Source organism: Carassius auratus, chromosome 44 (genome assembly GCF_003368295.1).
Source record: "Carassius auratus strain Wakin chromosome 44, ASM336829v1, whole genome shotgun sequence".
In the NCBI taxonomy this organism is placed as follows: domain Eukaryota; kingdom Metazoa; phylum Chordata; class Actinopteri; order Cypriniformes; family Cyprinidae; genus Carassius; species Carassius auratus.
The window spans coordinates 6,515,166-6,533,300 of record NC_039286.1 but is presented as its reverse complement, the minus strand read 5'-3'; the positions used below and the strand labels follow the sequence as shown (position 1 = coordinate 6,533,300).

General features: G+C 37.4%; 1 protein-coding gene across 1 annotated transcript in view; it reads left to right on the top strand.

Moving 5' to 3' along the window:
• LOC113062294 (exostosin-1b-like) overlaps positions 1 to 18,135 on the top strand; it is a 74,538-nt gene that overhangs the window by 53,375 nt on the left and 3,028 nt on the right. The window contains exons 2-10 of the mRNA XM_026232042.1: positions 653 to 746; positions 2,118 to 2,225; positions 3,368 to 3,487; positions 5,816 to 5,948; positions 8,323 to 8,441; positions 12,405 to 12,500; positions 14,905 to 14,994; positions 16,677 to 16,837; positions 17,899 to 18,070. Of these exons, the coding sequence (XP_026087827.1) occupies positions 653 to 746; positions 2,118 to 2,225; positions 3,368 to 3,487; positions 5,816 to 5,948; positions 8,323 to 8,441; positions 12,405 to 12,500; positions 14,905 to 14,994; positions 16,677 to 16,837; positions 17,899 to 18,070 (1,093 nt within the window). The remainder of the gene's footprint in view (positions 1 to 652; positions 747 to 2,117; positions 2,226 to 3,367; positions 3,488 to 5,815; positions 5,949 to 8,322; positions 8,442 to 12,404; positions 12,501 to 14,904; positions 14,995 to 16,676; positions 16,838 to 17,898; positions 18,071 to 18,135) is intronic.

The following is an 18,135-nucleotide window of genomic DNA, read 5'->3' as shown; positions in this document are numbered from 1 at the left end:
ACGCAAACCGCGCCAGAGTGCAGATCCTCTGATGTGTGCTGCATGATTGCATGAATATTTCTGAGCGGCAAAAAAACGATAGAACTGTAAAGCTATATATTATGTGTTACCGAGTCCCATTCGACTCAAAATAATAAACCACAATGTTAACAAAATGATTCACTCCACTGTGTTGAGCAAGTGTGCTTCTCTGCTGTCTTCACGTGCTATCGAAAACTTCCTATTTCATGATTACGAGCTTGCTGCATTCTTTTCTGTAAAAAAAAACAGTGGACAGTGGTTTGTGAATGCGGATGCTTAGCCTAAATAATTAGATCTGGAGCATCCCCTCCTGTGACCCATGATTTGTCCATATGTGTATTCAGAGCCAGTGAGCAACGGACTTTCATAATAATAAAACACGGCCTTAACGAGCAATAAAATAATTGTCAGCGTTAATCAATGAATGTGTTAATGCGATAATAACACTTAAAGTTAATATATATATGGCTCATAAATGTGCAGGGGCAGGTGTCACAAGCTCACTACCCAGCACATCTGATCACTCTGTACTGCTCACTGGAAGACAGTGGGAGGGAGGGAGACTGGAGAAATGGCATTTTAAATCAAAGAAAGTAATTTGTATTATTCATGTGTGTGTGTTTTTGTGCAGATATGACTATCGTGAAATGCTGCACAATTCCACCTTCTGCCTGGTTCCTCGAGGACGACGACTGGGATCCTTTCGCTTCCTGGAGGCTCTGCAGGTGCGCACACATTTCAGTCGACATCTTTTTCTGTTTTTTTTTCTTCGGTTTCATTTCCTTTTAATTTCATATAGTTTTTATTTCCTTACCTTTTCATCTCTGATTTTTCCCTGATGTTGTCTCTCTTTCCCCATTTCCTTCTGTACTTCTTTATTTCTTCCTTCCTGCCATACTTTTCATTCTGCACTCCGTATATCCTTCCTTCTTCCTTCTCCAAGTCCATTCTTTTTTTTCCATTCTTCCTTACTTTCTTCCACCCTTCCTTTCATACTCTGATCTTTTCTTATACACTTCTCATCACTCACATCCTTCCACCCTTCGTTTTTTCATTATTCTTTTTCTGACATTTTCTGTTCTTCTCTAAATCCTTCCAGTTTTTTTCTGCCTCCATTCTTTACGTCTGTCCTTCCTTCTGCACTTACGTCCTACTGAACTTTCTTTCTTACATTCTTTGATCCATCCTTCTCTCTCTAAATCCTGTCAAGCTCATTCATTCTTCCGTCTTTCCCTCCTTCCTTGATTATTTTCACCCTTCCTTCTATTCTCTGATCCGTTTTTGTACACTTACTACTTCCTTGTGCAAATCAAAGTTGAAAACCTTAATGTCACTAATTATTACTGCATACTAACTCTGTCCCTTCTTGTAACCTTTTGCATGTTAATTAAAACATTAGTTGGCCCATTTATTAAATTTTCTGTTTTTAATGAACAATTATCACCCCAAGTGATTTTTAAAAGATGTTTGAAGAGATTTTTTCATAAGGATGTTTTCAGAAATGTGGCCCTCTGAGCACTGTGAAAATTCCAGGTGCACACATACATCACCCGCACCTCTTCACTTTTGAAGCACAGACTGTCTTCCCCCGAGTGTGTGTGTGTGTGTGTGTGTGTGACCACTAGAGCTGAAGCCCTGCGGCACTCGTGCTCAGCTGAAACCTTTATGACCTCTTGAGTGGCAGGTCCTCATTACGTCCAACACAACAGCTGCTCATCCCTCTATTTCTACACATCTCCCGCTCTTCAAAAGAACCTCACTGTTCATTCCTCTTCTCTGTTTTATCGTTTTCCCCCACAACCTACATATTTTATGTCTCCCTTTCTATATTTACTGTCATATGTGTAACTATAAGTGAATTAGATGTTGATCTGTAGGCGTCTGTATGCTAGACTCTTCGAGTCAGTCTCAGTTACAAAGCTAATGGCTGTTCTGGCATTCAGTAGAAGCAATTTAATATGCATCCCATTGTGTTTGTTCTCTTTTTTTATTTATCTGTGTTTTCTCTTAGTGCTGTCCTGTAATCAAAACACTGCACACATGACTCACACTGTGACCGCATCGCTCTGTCTGTGTGTGTTTCTGTGTGTTTGTAGGCGGCCTGTGTGCCGGTCATGCTGAGTAACGGTTGGGAACTCCCCTTCTCAGAGGTCATCGACTGGAACACGGCTGCTGTGATCGGGGACGAGAGGCTCCTGCTGCAGGTCTGAAATCCGTTGTGTTTTTATTACATTTCTCCTAGAATCTCTTTTGTATTCTGCCCAAATACTTTAAAAGTGGTGCCAGACATTGGGGCTGAAGTCAGCTTGGTTAGAGCTTTTAGACCTCCTCAGACGGTTAAGAAGGTTAATTGTATTCAAAATCACCTAAAATGGTTTATCCCAAATTAGTGATTTCCATACAGATGTACATGTATCCCAGAGACGTTCAAAGATTTCCTTTGTTAAAGAGAAATCCTGTTATCATTTATTCATGCTCCTATCATTCCAAAGCTGTATGACTGACTGACTTCAAAATATCTTCATGTGATGAAGACAACATTTTCAGTTTTGGGTGAACCGTCTCTTGAACAGGGGAAATCCTGGAGCTTCACAGGAATTGTGCCTAAATGATTATTATATTAAGGCTTTAAAACATTCAAAAGATTAAAGTATTCACAATTAATCCTGTGATCTTTTTAGTTTTTTTTTTTTTTTTTTTTTTTTTTTGTAGAATGAAAAAATAATTTGGGTTTGCTCAGAGGGAATATCAAAAAAAAAATTACTTTACAAGCTTAGATGGTAATTTCATACAAAAACTGCAAATTACATTTGTTAAACCTCCCTTCTGGACTCACTTATAAATAAATGTACCATTAAGGTCTTTCTCAGAAAAGGTTTTATGATGATTGTTTCTTGAACTGTATTAATTATAATGATTAATGATATTCAATATGTCTTTAGATTTATGCACATTTGTGTTGAAGAAGAGGGATATACTGATGGGATTGAGACAGAACAGGTTGAAAACACTAGTTAGAATTGGATCGTGATTAACATTTTTGGTCGTGGATCAAGATTCCTCTCAAATGAAGGATGTTGATCCAGGACGTCCTACTTGGCTGAAACACATTGTTTGCTTTAAAACACTGTTTGAGCTGGTTTGGCCGTCTTAGTCTGGTATGATCTAGTTTTAAGATTCAGATTATTTAGGGTTATATGTGTTTGATTTGCAGTATGAGAAGCCACTGAAATTATGTTCACCTCATATACCTCTTGTTCCATTTGTTCTGTTCATACATACCCTCTCTAGCAGCAGGATGCTGATTTATCTCTCTCTCTCTCTCTCTCTCTCCCCCCCGGTGCAGATCCCGTCCACTGTGCGCTCCATTCATCAGGATAAGATTCTGGCTCTGCGACAGCAAACGCAGTTCTTGTGGGAGGCCTACTTCTCGTCTGTGGAGAAGATTGTGCTCACCACTCTAGAAGTAAGCAATGACTGTTCAGTCATGCCGTCTCCTGCTGTCTTTCACAAACACACACACACACACACACACACTCGCTCTCATTCCACAGCTGTGACACTCACAAGAGCTGCTCCAGACACACAAGCTGGCTTCAAATATTTTGACAAAGTGTAGAATTAGGATGATTTATTAGGCGTTGTGCTAAGTGCGTACACATTCACATGCCTGGTTTAATTCTGTACGTGCCCTTTATCAGTGTCTGGGAAATGATGCATGTCCTTGGTTCAATGACCTCTTCTTAGAGTTATTAGCTTGACTAGCATTTGGCTAGACACAGAGTTCAGATACAGTGACCATAAAAGTAATTGAAATGCTTTTGTGCTTTTTTTTTGGCACTGTTATATATGAAATATATCCTGTAAGAAGCTTTGTTAGTGTAACTACTTCCCCTGCTGCTTAGATCGACATGCCATTGCGGTCAATGTTTAACAACTGACAGTTTCATATAATGCATGAGCTTCTGCAATCAACAAATCACAACAATTAACCCCAGAAGACTATGAGCTAGTGACAGAGCTGTCAGAGCCCCCCCCCCAACCTCCCACGGCATGGGTAGAGCGTCACTGCAATTACAGCTAGCATCCGAAGAGTTGCCTTCATCCGCTGCCCTCCATTTGGAAGATTGCGGCCATCCTGTTGTGAGATTGAGTCGTCAATCACATCTTCAGTCGCTAAAAGGGAGGACTTTTAGCTGAGCAAGAGGAACGGCCTTTCATCAGCCGTTCAGATTGGGTTTTTAAGATGACAGGTGGGGTACTGCAAGGTTGAAAGACCACGGCTTAATCTCAATGCTGGTGTCAAATGGTTATTTACTGAAAACACAGGGGAAACTCTCAAACTTGTGCGTTATATTGGTTACCTCAGATTACATTTTATAATATAATATTATAATATAATATTGTTCAGTTAGGGATCTGATCTGTAAGATTTCATGTTTTTTAAAGGGCTGCATTTGTTTGCTAAAATACTTTTAAAGCGATATTGTGAAATATTATTACAATTTTAAATAAGTATTTTCTATTTCCGTATATTTAAAAATGTAATTTATTCTTGTGCTACTCATTACTCCAATCTTCAGCGTCGCATGATCCTTCAGAAATTATTCTAATATGCTGATTTGGTGCTTAAACATTTTTTATTATTATCAATGTTCAATATTTTTGTGGTTCAACCTTTTTTCAGGTTCTTTTGATGAATACAAGTTCAAAAGAACAGCATTTATTAGAAACATTATAAATATCTCTGCTGTCACTTTGGATCATTTTAAAGCATCCTTGCAGGATAAAAAAAATAATTTCTTAAATGATCCCAAACTTTTCGACAGTAGTGTATGTTACATTATATTATGCCATTTTAATGAACGTATAATTCTTGAATATGACACAACAAAATATTGATGGTTTAAAACATATATTTGTCAAACTATAACACTCACACAAAATTTAGTGAATCTGTTTGGTACTGCTAAATTACACACTTCACCTTGAACGCCTCATGTTTCTGTACAATATTAATTGAACGCTTCGATTCGTGAAGATTCCTCTATTTAGTCATGCATGATTAGTCCTAATTACCATTATTTATGCCAAACGAGTTAATCTTCCCCATTCACCTTCACACCTGAACTGATTGTGCAGCTGTGATTCTGTCTATAGAAAATATCTGTATTTGTGTTCGAAATGAATATTTGTGTGCGGTGGAGGTTGTCTGTTGAATCTCACTATCTTACATCTGATCGATGTACTCCAGATGCTGACTTTTGTCATTTGAATTAATAAAAGCTTCCAGGCTGGAATAAAGAAGCTACGATGAAGACACAATCTCTGAGACATCCAGCTTGTGTGAAACCTCATTCCAGTTGCCAACGATTAGGCTGTCACTAAGCCAAGCCACTTTCACACCAAAGGGGCACAATATAAACCAAAGACGACGACGATGACAAAAAAGCCTATCAGTCTTTGTCTCTTTTTACAGCAGCCATTCATCGCTTAGAGCCTCACTCATGGCCAGAGAAGCAATTTTGCTTGTTTTAATGTTGGGGCATCTGATTGGCACGACGAGGACGGTGAAATCGCTGGAGCGTTTGATCATTTGTATCATAGTTTATAGACCCAGAGCTGCACCTCAATTTGAAGTTTTATTTTGAAACATAAATTTTACCCTTTAGCAAAGACTTCTCCAAATGACAACTTCTCAGCTCTCATGATTGGGGAATTTAGCTGGAATCATTTGCGATTTTCACAGGCTGTAATGCCGGCTGTTTCTTTGTTTGGTTACCTGTTTGTGTAGATCATAGAGGACCGAGTGCTTCAGCAGACCTCCAGGAGCAATCTGATGTGGAACAGTCATCCCGGTGGACTTTTTACACTGCCCCAGTACTCATCCTACCTGGGCGACTTCCCTTTCTTCTACGCTGAACTTGGTAATTAGACAATCATCTTCTTTATAGCGCACAGTTTTTCCAAAAGCTGTTTCTAAAATTGCTCTTCTTTTCCCTATAGTGCACTATTTGGAGGTTTGCCATTTTTGTAGTGTTGTCCAAATTCTGAGTGAACAACTTCATAGAGATTTCTGGGGAACAAATATTCACTATTAATTCCTCAATAGGAGTATATTGAGTTTTTCCTCAATATACTCATAATTTGCTGCTTAATAATAGTTAGTAAGGTATTTGTTAAGTTTGGGTAAGGGATGGATTAAAGGATCAAAAATATGGTCACACAGAATAAGGCATTAATATTTGATTTATAAGTACTAATATTTGGCCAATATACTAGTAAAATGCATGCTACTAAACAGCAATCTGATTTGCAAAGTAAATGTACTTAAACTGAGTAATAAACATAAACAGAATAAAGATTTATTTTCATCATGCCCTCCATGAACCCAAACCACAAAGCTGATGATGTTTAGTTGCAAATCATGTATAATAAATATTGTCATCCTTATTTTCCAAAGTAAGGTACAATAAATATTGTCATCCTTATTTTCCAAAGTAAGGTACATGTTAGATTGGAGATGGGCGATATATCGCATGCGTTTGTCACGCGCATTTCGTCAGTAAAGCCGGTTCCCTGATGGAACGGCATTAAATAGACAGAGCCATAGATCACTGACAAACTACGCAATATCGCGTTCATTATTGAAGGTGATTCATCTGCGATAATGAACGTGATTCATCTGCGATAATGAACGCGATTCATCTGCGATAATGAACGTGATTCATCTGCGATAATGAACGCGATTCATCTGCGATAATGAACGCGATTCATCTGCGATAATGAACGTGATTCATCTGCGATAATGAACGCGATTCATCTGCGATAATGAACGTGATTCATCTGCGATAATGAACGCGATTCATCTGCGATAATGAACGTGATTCATCTGCGATAATGAACGCGATTCATCTGCGATAATGAACGTGATTCATCTGCGATAATGAACGCGATTCATCTGCGATAATGAATGTGAAATTGCGTAGCATGTCAGTGATCTACGGCTCTGTCTATTAAATGCCGTTCCATTTGAAAGCAAGTGATGGCGATTTACCACTAATCAGGGAACCGGCTTTACTGACGAAATGCGCATGTATTATATATTATTTTTAGATAAAGTAATATAAAATACAGGAGCAGCATTTCCTTCTGATTTCGCTTGCAAGTTTGTGTTGATTTACATTTATACTGTATGTAACATTTACTGTATAGTGAACAAGCAAGTGATTTTGGACAGAGCAAAAGTCTGTCTGACTTTAATAGTGTGACATCCCTTTCTCCTAAACTTTCAGAAACTAGTCCTGCTTGACGTTTTGAGGTTATGTTCAAAAGCTTCTGGAATTAATGAGCTTTCTAAGAAATGACAGACAGCCATTATGGGACTTTCGGATCCTCTTTCATCTTTTAGAGACGTGGGTCTTGTCATAGCCAAGTTTGTGACTAGCCTCATTCAAAACCCAAGCTGCGTTGTCTCTGGTTCTCTCCTTTGTAATCATCTGATTTGTTTTTAAACACCCTCTCCTGCCATCTCTTAATTGCAGAGGTGTCTTGATATCTAAAAAGTGACAACCATTGTACAACGTGATAGATTATGGACCAGCCCTGTGTAATTGGATTGCAAAATCCATATTCTCAATCTAAAGTTATGCATCGTCACAGCTGCTAATGCAGCCCACGCATGCCTCTAACTTAGTCTTCACTGCTTGTCAGGCCAGTCAGTATGAAGCCGCTGATTGAGCACCTCTTGTTATTGGGAAAAATTGAAATAAATGTGGTAACCAATGAGAATTATCATCTTGTATCTATGCAAGAATTATCATGTTGGATTGTCCAATATAACATGGTTAGTTATTTCGAGATGGTGCCAACTGTCTGTTTTATTGTCTCGTGGGCAGAGCGGACAATAGACGAAAATAGTGCTGCATCTATTGAGAAATTAAAAACAATGTGCATTGTAATTAAACATGAAGTCTATTTAAAAACCGTTAAGCATGGATTATTATCTCCCATTAAATCCTGCATTACTCATACCACTAAATCATTGTACTTGAAGTGTTTTATTGATATGCGGCAAACTCACGAGATCTGCACAGATTTCTGTAGAAAGCTTCAACTAATCTGAGCTCGACTCTTTGGAAAATATTAAATACACAATTTTTATCAAATATAAATTTGTATTATTAGATATTTTTACAAGTTTTACAAAATTTCAATAAATTCAACAGAATATATGTTTTGTCTGATTATGGTTCCTATTGTCTTATGGTCTTTCAAACTAATTCTCTCTCTTATTTTTAGGGATCAAGCCGAATCCCAAGTTCACTGCTGTTATCCATGCCGTCACACCCCTGGTTTCTCAGTCTCAGCCTATTCTCAAGCTCCTCGTCTCAGTGGCAAGGTCCCAGTACTGTGCTCAGGTAACATCCACTTCTTTTGCTGGCTTATTAATTCATTAAAACAATGGCAAATTATTGCAATATGTATCAGTATTTGTTGAAGAAAAAAAAGTACCCAATTAAGAAGATTCAGAGAAGAAACCTGGCTTTAGTACCTTGAAAAAATTAACTTAATTTAATTCAGTATTTCAACATTTATTACTTTGTTTAATCAGTTGCACTAAATTAGTGGTTCACAACCAGTGGGTCTCGACAGACTTCCATGGGCTCTGCAGGATGACTTAAAAGTATTTAAATTAATGTTATATAATTAAACAGTCAAACTAATCTAAACTGAAATGCTTAAAAGACATAAAAATCAATATCTATTGTTCTTCTGGAAGATGAATGAATCGTGGTTAATCAGTTTAATATATAAATAATTTCACTTTCTGTTAATATAAAAAAAGTCTGAAAAGAAGAAGAAATAACTGAATTAAATTGACAGCCCTGCTATAATTCATATATATATATATATATATATATATATATATATATATATATATATATATATATATATATATATATATATATAAACATCTGTATCAGAATCGGAGCTGACTGCTGTTTTTAACATGAACTAGTTACTTAGTTAACTCCTGACTGCTCGAGGCTTCCCATTAGACAGTTTGATATCTGAACTTCAGGAAAGGGTGAAATTGATGCAACTTGATCTGATGAGGACACAGAGCGATGTTGTTTTCCTCTTGAAGATGAGTGGATATCTCTCGATGTTAAAAGCCATTTGAAGCAGGATACTTTCAGTGCATCTGGACGACTCGTCTCTGCCGCCCCCTCGCTTTACACCGCTCTTAAACCTCAGCGACTTAACCAGAGCCCAGCAGCCCATGCGTTTCCATGGCTCCACATCCACTTCTGAAGTGTTTACCACCCTGGGAACCAATACTTATTGATTCCTCTCTAAGGTGCAGGAGAGAGAGAGGGGGACTAGTGGGGGGAGGAGAATGAGGAGGAGAGGTGGGGAGTTAAATGCAACGTGTCCCCACTGACTGCATGAAGCATGTTGCACACACACAAGCTGGCGCTTTTCTCAGACTGTCTCCTCTCTTCTCCGTGGGAGGGCTTGGAAAGATTCGGCTGCTGAACGCTTGGCCTTTCTTTCTCTGGCGGAGCTTGAATTGAGCACGCTCTACTCCAGCTGAAGTGGAGGGATGGGAATAGCACAACACCCTTTAGCTACAACTCATCAGCTGGAGTCTTTTCACAGAGAAATGGAAAGGAAGCAGGGATTTAAATAACCAAGGGGAGGTAGAGGAGAATGACGGCTGTCTTTTGAGCTCGTTCTAGCAGGCTAGGTAACCACCGCTGTGAGTTAGTACGCACGTACCCCCAAAACTGGGGGAAGTTGATAGTGAAACTGTCTGCATTTAAAGACATTGCAGAGCACGCCACAACTAATGACAGTTATAAATACCCATTTAAAAAAGGCATATCAAAACTACTTGCAGGATCCCTGCAGGTCCTTAAAAAGTTCTAAAATGTCTTAAATTTAATTGACTCAAAATTAAGGTCATAAAAAAGCTTAAATATCCTAAATGGTATAACAGAAGTCTTAATTATCATTTTAAGAGGTCTTAAATTGGCTTTTTTTGTGTATTGTAATTAAATGTGCAGTGCTGCATCGGTGCAGTTCAGTCAATGAATACTGCACATTGATGCAGAGTGATTTCTTATGATGCATGTTTTATCTCTGATTGTTTTCAGTGAGCAGCTGGAGTTTGTATAACATAGACATTTTGAAAATGGAGTCCAGATATATTTTGGGCTTGTTCGTTTAAAATGTACATTTGTTACTGGTTACTATTAATTTAATACTAATTACTAATTAATTTAATAAAAATTTTAGTTTTTCTCTGGGCTGCCCCATAACAGGAAGGGAGGACTAAATCATTTATTATTATTTGATTTATTTAATCAAAGGTGGGGGCGGCGGGGTAGGCCTCATGGTGTGTGTTGTAGCTCATTATATGTTGATATTGTTGGTGTTTATTCAGGAGTAATTGTAATAGTGTGGTGTGTTGAATGTGAAACGATGTACATCTTGATCCAAGACAATTTTTGATGAAATTCCAACAGTAAATCTGAAATAAAAAAAAATAAATTTAACATTCAGGATATGTAGATTTGAATGGTATCTGCACAATAATATTATTTTTCCCTTTTATCATTTCAGCAAAATCCAACATCGGTCAACCTCCAATTTGTATGTATTGACGTACTGGTATTCAAATGTACGGATGTACTCAAATTTCAAATAAAATGTGTATTTTTAAGCTTGCAGTTTAAAAACATGTTTTGCTTAATATAATACATATATTTTACCCTAGCCTGTTTAATTAAGTAAAAGTGATTTTAATTAACAGTATATGGGTATTTCTGGACATACATTATTAATTAAGGTAAAACGTTTATTCAAATCAAGCAGTCTGTGAATTAAACGACTAGTCAAGTAAACTGGACAACTGGAATAAATTAGGCTTGCTTTGAGTTCAATACATTTCTTAGTGGATGATAACATACATTTTTTGAAGACTAAATTGGTTATCTAAGCTAACATTTGTATGATTCTCCATGAACGCAGTTTATATTATCAAAAAGTCCAACCTTCATGCTTAGTTTTGTTTCTAAGAGTTGAAGCGGTTTAATTGCGTCTCTGATCTGATTCTAGATTGTAGAATACTTGGAGGCCTCCTGATCCTCCTGCATGTAATATCATTAGATAGTCAAGCTTTCATTTATTGTTCTGCTCCGTGGTTTGAGTCTGAATGACTCTGCGATTAGGAGTTAATGAAATGAAAGATGCGGTTAAGTAAAAGGCTTGATGGTTGTTTATATCACCAGCGCATTAAAACAGGATTTTAAAATCAGTGCATTAATGTAGTACTAATAATGTAATAATGATTCTCATCGAGCCTGCATCATGTCCCGATGCCATTGCCAATGGATTTATGAACAACAAAAAGTGCCCTGAAAACTCAAATGTATGTAAAAAAAATATATATATGTAAATATTTTCTATTTAAATATTTTCTAGAAATACATTTTTAAAAATTCCTATTTAGGTATTATCATTAATATTATTATTTATTTTTTGTTATTAGGGAAAGTTAAACCTGATCAGCAAACCTAAGTCTTTACCCAATTTAACTTTCATGCCTTTATTGCTTTTCTGTCGGCTTATTCGGTGTGTGCATATTCTCATTTATATGCATTTGTTTTTCTTGTGGGTTTTTAAAACTTTCTTATAGTCTATCAGTGTTTTGTTGTGCATGTAAATGTGCCTCAAAGTGTGATTTCAAATACTGGAGTGCTCTTAATGAGTTATTTAACCCCGCTCTGTGAACTGACTGACTTCTAAATCACAGACACTCTCTGAGAGGAAGAGCCCCTCTTAAAATGATCCGCATGAAACATTTATGAGTGCTAACATAAAACCAGAGCCAGTCACTTCAGCCGGAGGTGTAATCACTCAAGACACTTGAAAGTGACAAAACCAAATGAATATTACAAAAAAATAAATAACTCACGGCTATGACAAGCTGTAAACTGAAACTGACATTGCATCCCAAACTTGCGACATTCCGGGCTAATGCTGAAACCAGATAGACAATTACAAAAACCCTCACAGAGTGAAAGCCCTGAGACGTTTCAATGTGGCATGTTCGGCATTCACTGCATACGTTTGCTCTGTTTAAGTGTGGCTTTTTAATGAAGTATGACTGTGTATGAAAGTATGGAATACAGTATATTATGGTTTGTATAATTTATTTTCTTTGGAAAGAAACAAGCGACTGGCGACTGGATCTGAATTTAGTCTTCTGACCCGAGGCCTCAGTAAAAGAAATGTACTTTAATTCAAAAGAATGCATAGTTTTGAAAATTGCTTTGTGTTTCTGATCTCTCTTTCTTTCTGTTTTTTCTCAGATAATTGTATTGTGGAATTGTGACAAGCCTTTACCTGCCAAGCATCGGTGGCCGGCCACCTCCGTTCCCGTTATTGTAATTGAAGGAGAGAACAAGGTGATATATGGTTTCTTTGAGATTTCAATAAGGTTTCCCAAGTTGTTTTGGCAAATTACATTATGATAGTATTGGATGTGTCTCAAAGTCTAAAAATAAATGCATGCAACTTTGTGAATTCTGGTTTTAATGTATACACTTCAGTTCCAAAGGTTGGAGATTTAAAAAAATATATATGTATAATAATTTTATTTATAGAGGCACCTTAAATTTATTAAAAGTAACATGCAAGACTTCTATAGTGTTACAAAAAAAAACTTTTTCTAATAAAAGCTGTTCTTGTGAACTTTCTTTTCATCAGAGTATTATATAACATGTATCTCAGATGCCACCAAAATATTATGCATCAACATTTTCATTTCCATTTAGTCATTTAACAGATGTTTTTTATCCAGAGCGACTTACGAATGAGGACAATAGAAGCAATTAAAACCAGCAAAAGTGCAATAATATGAAAGCACTGTGACAAGTCTCTGTTAGCCTAACGCAGTACACGTAGCATACACGTTATAATAAATATAAAGAAAACAAGAAGTGTAAATGTTAGAGGGTCAATGGTTCCTCCAGGAGGGAACAGTTCATGTAAAAGTTGCATGCATATTAACATACTGGCTGTTTTTACTTATAAATCACATATTCTGCATCACCATATTCATCCCTAATCCTATCCCATACCTAAAGTTAACAACTACCTTACTAACTGTTAATAAGCTGCAAATTAGGAGTTTACTGAGGCAAATGCAGTTATTGTTTGTTAATGACAAGAATTGGATTCAGCGTTACTGGATCATGTGGCACTGAAGACTGGCGTAATGGCTGCTGAAATGAGACTGTAAAATAGAAAAATTGTGATTTTTAATTTTTACTAGTGTTTGACAGTATTCATGTATTTTTGATTGAATAAATGCAGCCTTGGTGAGCATAAGAAAATTCTTTCTTGAAAATAAATGGTAGTGTATGTGTGATGTTTTTCATTGGTAATGAAGGTTATTGCCATGATTAAAGTATTGTGACTATATTTATATGTGTTGGAGTTAAAATATTAGTGACACAACACGGCATCCTGTACTTTCATAGTTGCTCATATGGTTTGTTTGGATGTTTCTGTGGAACAGAGAGGGACTGTGAGTGTGAGTGTTGTTTCCCAGTGTTTGGAGCGGAGAGGGATTCGTTTTCCTCTGGTTCAGGGAAGAGAGCAGTGAAGTAGTGCCAGGCAGCCTGTGGTTTGAAGGCTTGTGGCTGTCTTGTTTACTGAGTGGTGTGTGTGTGTGTGCTAGCTGACAGCTCTTTTAAACCATGATTGACAGCCTGGTCCCATGCCTCACTGAAGTGTTGCTTTGGACATTTTCCTTATTAATTAAAAACTCCCATTTCTACAGTATTTGAGATCCTACAGAGAACACTGTGCCTTTCAGACTCACTTCCTGTGGTACAGCTGTGCTGCACTGGATTACATTAAGGACTACATGAAACAACATGAATGACTTATTGAGAATTGCTTTAATTTTGTTGAAGCGTAATATTCCAAGGAAAATTATATAAGGCTGGACTTGATTTTAGCCACCGGGATTTGATTGGATAGTGAAAAACAAGCAAGCTGACTTACATCAACGGGAAAGTTAGTCCAAGGCAGAGAATATTTTAACAAAAGATACATTTTTGAAATGTTTTTATCCTTTTAAAAATAAATAAATAAATAAAATTATATATATATATAGAAAATGAAATCTGCTTGAAACATGACTCAACTCAGTTTTCAAACTTGATTCTGAGGTACGCCTCTATGGCGTCTGTGGATTTGAAGGAGAGCGATCTGAGACTTCCAGCGTTAGATTTAATCCTGACTTCACAGGGCCATCACTCACCTGCACATTCCTCATCTTTCACCTTCATATTGAGGTTGTGGCTTTCTCGAAGTGCAGATTGTATGTGGAGTGTTCCCTGCGGGCACTGCTGGCAGACTGCTTGCGTGTCTCAGGGGGATTTACAATGGGAAGCACGTGTGAATTATTTCCTGTTTAGTTGTGCTTTTAGACACCGTCTTCTTTTGGGGTATTCATGACTCAGTTTGCCACTTCCTGATACTGTTTTGACGTTTAGTGCTATTGGGGCCTTATTTGTCCATATGTGTTTTGACAGAAGTTCAATGAAATGTTTGCATGTGTGTCCATGTTTCTGAAGCACTGTGAGGGGTTGTGTATGGGTGGCCTTTTGTTGTATGCATCTGTGACAGGAATTCAATCTGTGTCTTGTTTTGTACATTCCACATCAGCCACACATGCACAATAGTAACCAAATATTTAGAGTTTAATCCAAACAGAGAAAAATATGAAGAGAGGCATACACGCTTTGTCTGAAGTATTAAGAGAAAATCTGACTGTACATATTCACTTTGTCTCTGTAGGTCATGAGCAGTCGGTTTCAGCCCTATGACAGTATCATCAGCGATGCAGTGTTAAGTCTGGATGAGGACACAGTGTTGTCGACCACTGAGGTATGGACTCTCTCTCTGACTCACACATCAGCAGTGATGAAGGTGACTGCCGTCCTGAGCTCTGTTAGCCTGCTGAAGACTGCGCTTCCTCCTGCAAAGTTTCTTTTTGCATTTTCTATCACTATTCATGGCTGTAAATGTCATCTTTCATTTTTGCCGTTTTCTGGGGTCTTCCACTTTTAGCTTGGTCTAAGCGATTTTAAAGACACATTTAATGCAGTTATAGCTATGATGTTAATTTAAAAAGATTTGATTTGGAACCATCAAAGCTGATTGAAATGTCATCTGTAAACGTGTGTTTAGATTGAAACTGATTAGTCCCTTTTATGGGAAAGGTTTATCAGGGTTTGTTTTTTGATGTTTTTCTCATTATTAATTAAACAAACCAAGATGTTACATTGAATGAAATTGATTTATTTTAATCATGTACATTTAATTAACATAGTTAACATCAAAACACAACAAGTTTAATGACATTAATGAGTAAAACACCAATCATCAGTGATGGACATATGTACTTTAAATCCATAAAGTAGTACTCATGTTATTTATTGAATTATTACAGATCTACATTACATATTATATTTAAGTGTGTGTGTGTGTGTGTGTGTGTATTATATATATTTGCTGTCTTGGGGTCATTTACATTTAGCTACAGTACAGTAGCCAGACTACGCTGAAAGGTTCAGACAGATGAAAAAGATTTTGGTGGAAGATAACTTGAATAACAACATAAGCGTGCCTCAGGGAACAAGACTGCTCTTTCCCCAGACTTATATTGAAAATTGCATCCATTGCAGCTAACAATAGGCTAGATGTTAGATCCATAACCCTTTAGCTCCTTAAAGTGAAAGACACCTTATCGTTTGAGCAGGGTTGTGATCCCTCCCTCCTCACTCAGCCACTCTCGGCTTAAATCCCCAACCTTTCAGCTGGCAGTGCAGATTTGGCTTCCACCCCCCATAATCAGCTCAGCATGGCCTCTTCAGCCCTCGGTTCCTCCCTCTCTCAGCTTCTTTCAGTCCCCTACATTATGCACTGTACGCCAGTGAGAAATGGCCATCCCTTATCAGAGGCAGCAGAGTCGGTGTGAGCACACACAGCTGATGTCAACCTCCTAGACCTGTCTTCCCATCTGTGTCTTGGTTTTTTTCTTCCTGAAATGGATATCTTTAATCATGTGTTATCTTGACCACACTGCAGAGAAACTCCAATTACTCTTTCTTTCTTGAACTCTCCCTCCCATAAAAACCCATTTGTGTAGCTGGAGACTTGGGCATCACATGTGAGGTGGATGTACTGCTGGTGGGGTTACGCCAAGGTTTCACTGTATATAGTTAGTCTGTGTGGGTGTGTATGTGTGTGTGTGTGTGTGTTGTTCAATTCACTGCTGACTTGAGATCCAGCTGAGGCTCCGCCACTGACACTTTTGATATGTTTCAGTAATTATTTGTTTAAATGCTTTGATCTTTGAAAAAGGAGGGCATCTTCTCAGCCTGCAGCTTTGAAAGTTTGTTTTTATGTGTGTGTGTGTGTGTGTGGTTGTGTGTGTCGTTGTGTCTGGATTTTGTCATGAGAGAGCCTTCATGCCACCATCCTCGATTCTTTATTCCTTGTTTTTAACTCTTTATAGCACTGGTTTGGCGAGTAGCTTCTAACTTGAGATCAACGTTGCCTTGCAGGTGGACTTTGCCTTCACAGTGTGGCAGAGTTTCCCTGAGAGAATTGTGGGATATCCTGCCCGCAGTCATTTCTGGGACAATAATAAGGAGCGCTGGGGTTACACCTCTAAATGGACCAATGACTATTCCATGGTTCTCACCGGAGCTGCCATTTACCACAGGTACTGCATCTGGAAACAGCTGCTTCACTGGGAAGAAATTAGGGCTGTGCCTTCCTGTTACATTCTAATTGTGCACGTGTATTTCTACTGCATAAGGGTGAATATACACCGCCATTCAATGGTTCGGGTTCATTATTTGCCAGAAAAGTAAACTTATTCAGTAATGATGCATTAAATTGATCGAAAGTGAAAGACTTTATTTCAAATAAATGCTGTACTTTTGAAACGTATATTCATTCAAGAATTCATACAAGAATACGTGTTTTCTATTCTCAACATTGATAAGAAATGTAGAATGATTTCTGAAAGATCATGTGACTCTACATGTTAGATCATGTGATAGGTCGAGTAAATGCTTATTGAAATTCATTAAATAATTCATACTCGAGTGATATGCTGGTTATGTCCAAAATTAAAAGCAGTGACATCACAAATGTACATAATTGTAGACTTCTCAAAATGTTACCATTGCGATAATTAAACCAGGCGGATTTTTGTAAATATTAATATGATTATATGAATCCACAGATTAAGCAATCATAATCTTAAACAGGAAGTCCAAATATAAGGATCTTTTTCTATCATGGTAACACCACAGACGTGAGAATGAGGACATGATTTTTCTTAAAATACCACAGAAGTATTTATATGAAATAATTTTCTTGGCAATATAATTATTTTATTATGTAATTGTATTTAATTTAACATGCATAATATAAATTTTAAATAAAGATTATTATTTTTGTAAAGTTGCCACCACAAATGTGGAATCGTTCAGTTGTTTCAGAAAAAAATGATGTGCAGTTTCCGCAGTGAGCTAGAAATTTGCGGCAAGGACACATTTATAGGACAAGCAGGCATTAAATTTATATCTAAGGAAAACTGTATTGGAAAAAAATAAGTTTATTAATTAAAAGTCTGATTTTGGGTTTTTTGTAGTTAACGAATAACAAATCAATATCGCTTATCCAGTCCAACACTGAGCGTTTGAATTTATGATTTGGTTGTCTCAACCTGTCCTTGACAAACATCCATGCCCTCCATTCTGTCCTTTTCTCCAGATATTACCACTTCCTGTATTCCCACTTCCTGCCAAGTAGCCTGAAGAGCATGGTGGACCAGCTGGCCAACTGTGAGGACATCCTCATGAACTTCCTAGTGTCTGCTGTCACCAAGCTGCCGCCCATAAAGGTCACACAAAAAAAGCAGTACAAGGAGACCATGATGGGTCAGGTAAGTGTAGATAATTAAACCTACATGAGCTTGAGCAAACCATCTAACACTGTACATCTGTTCCT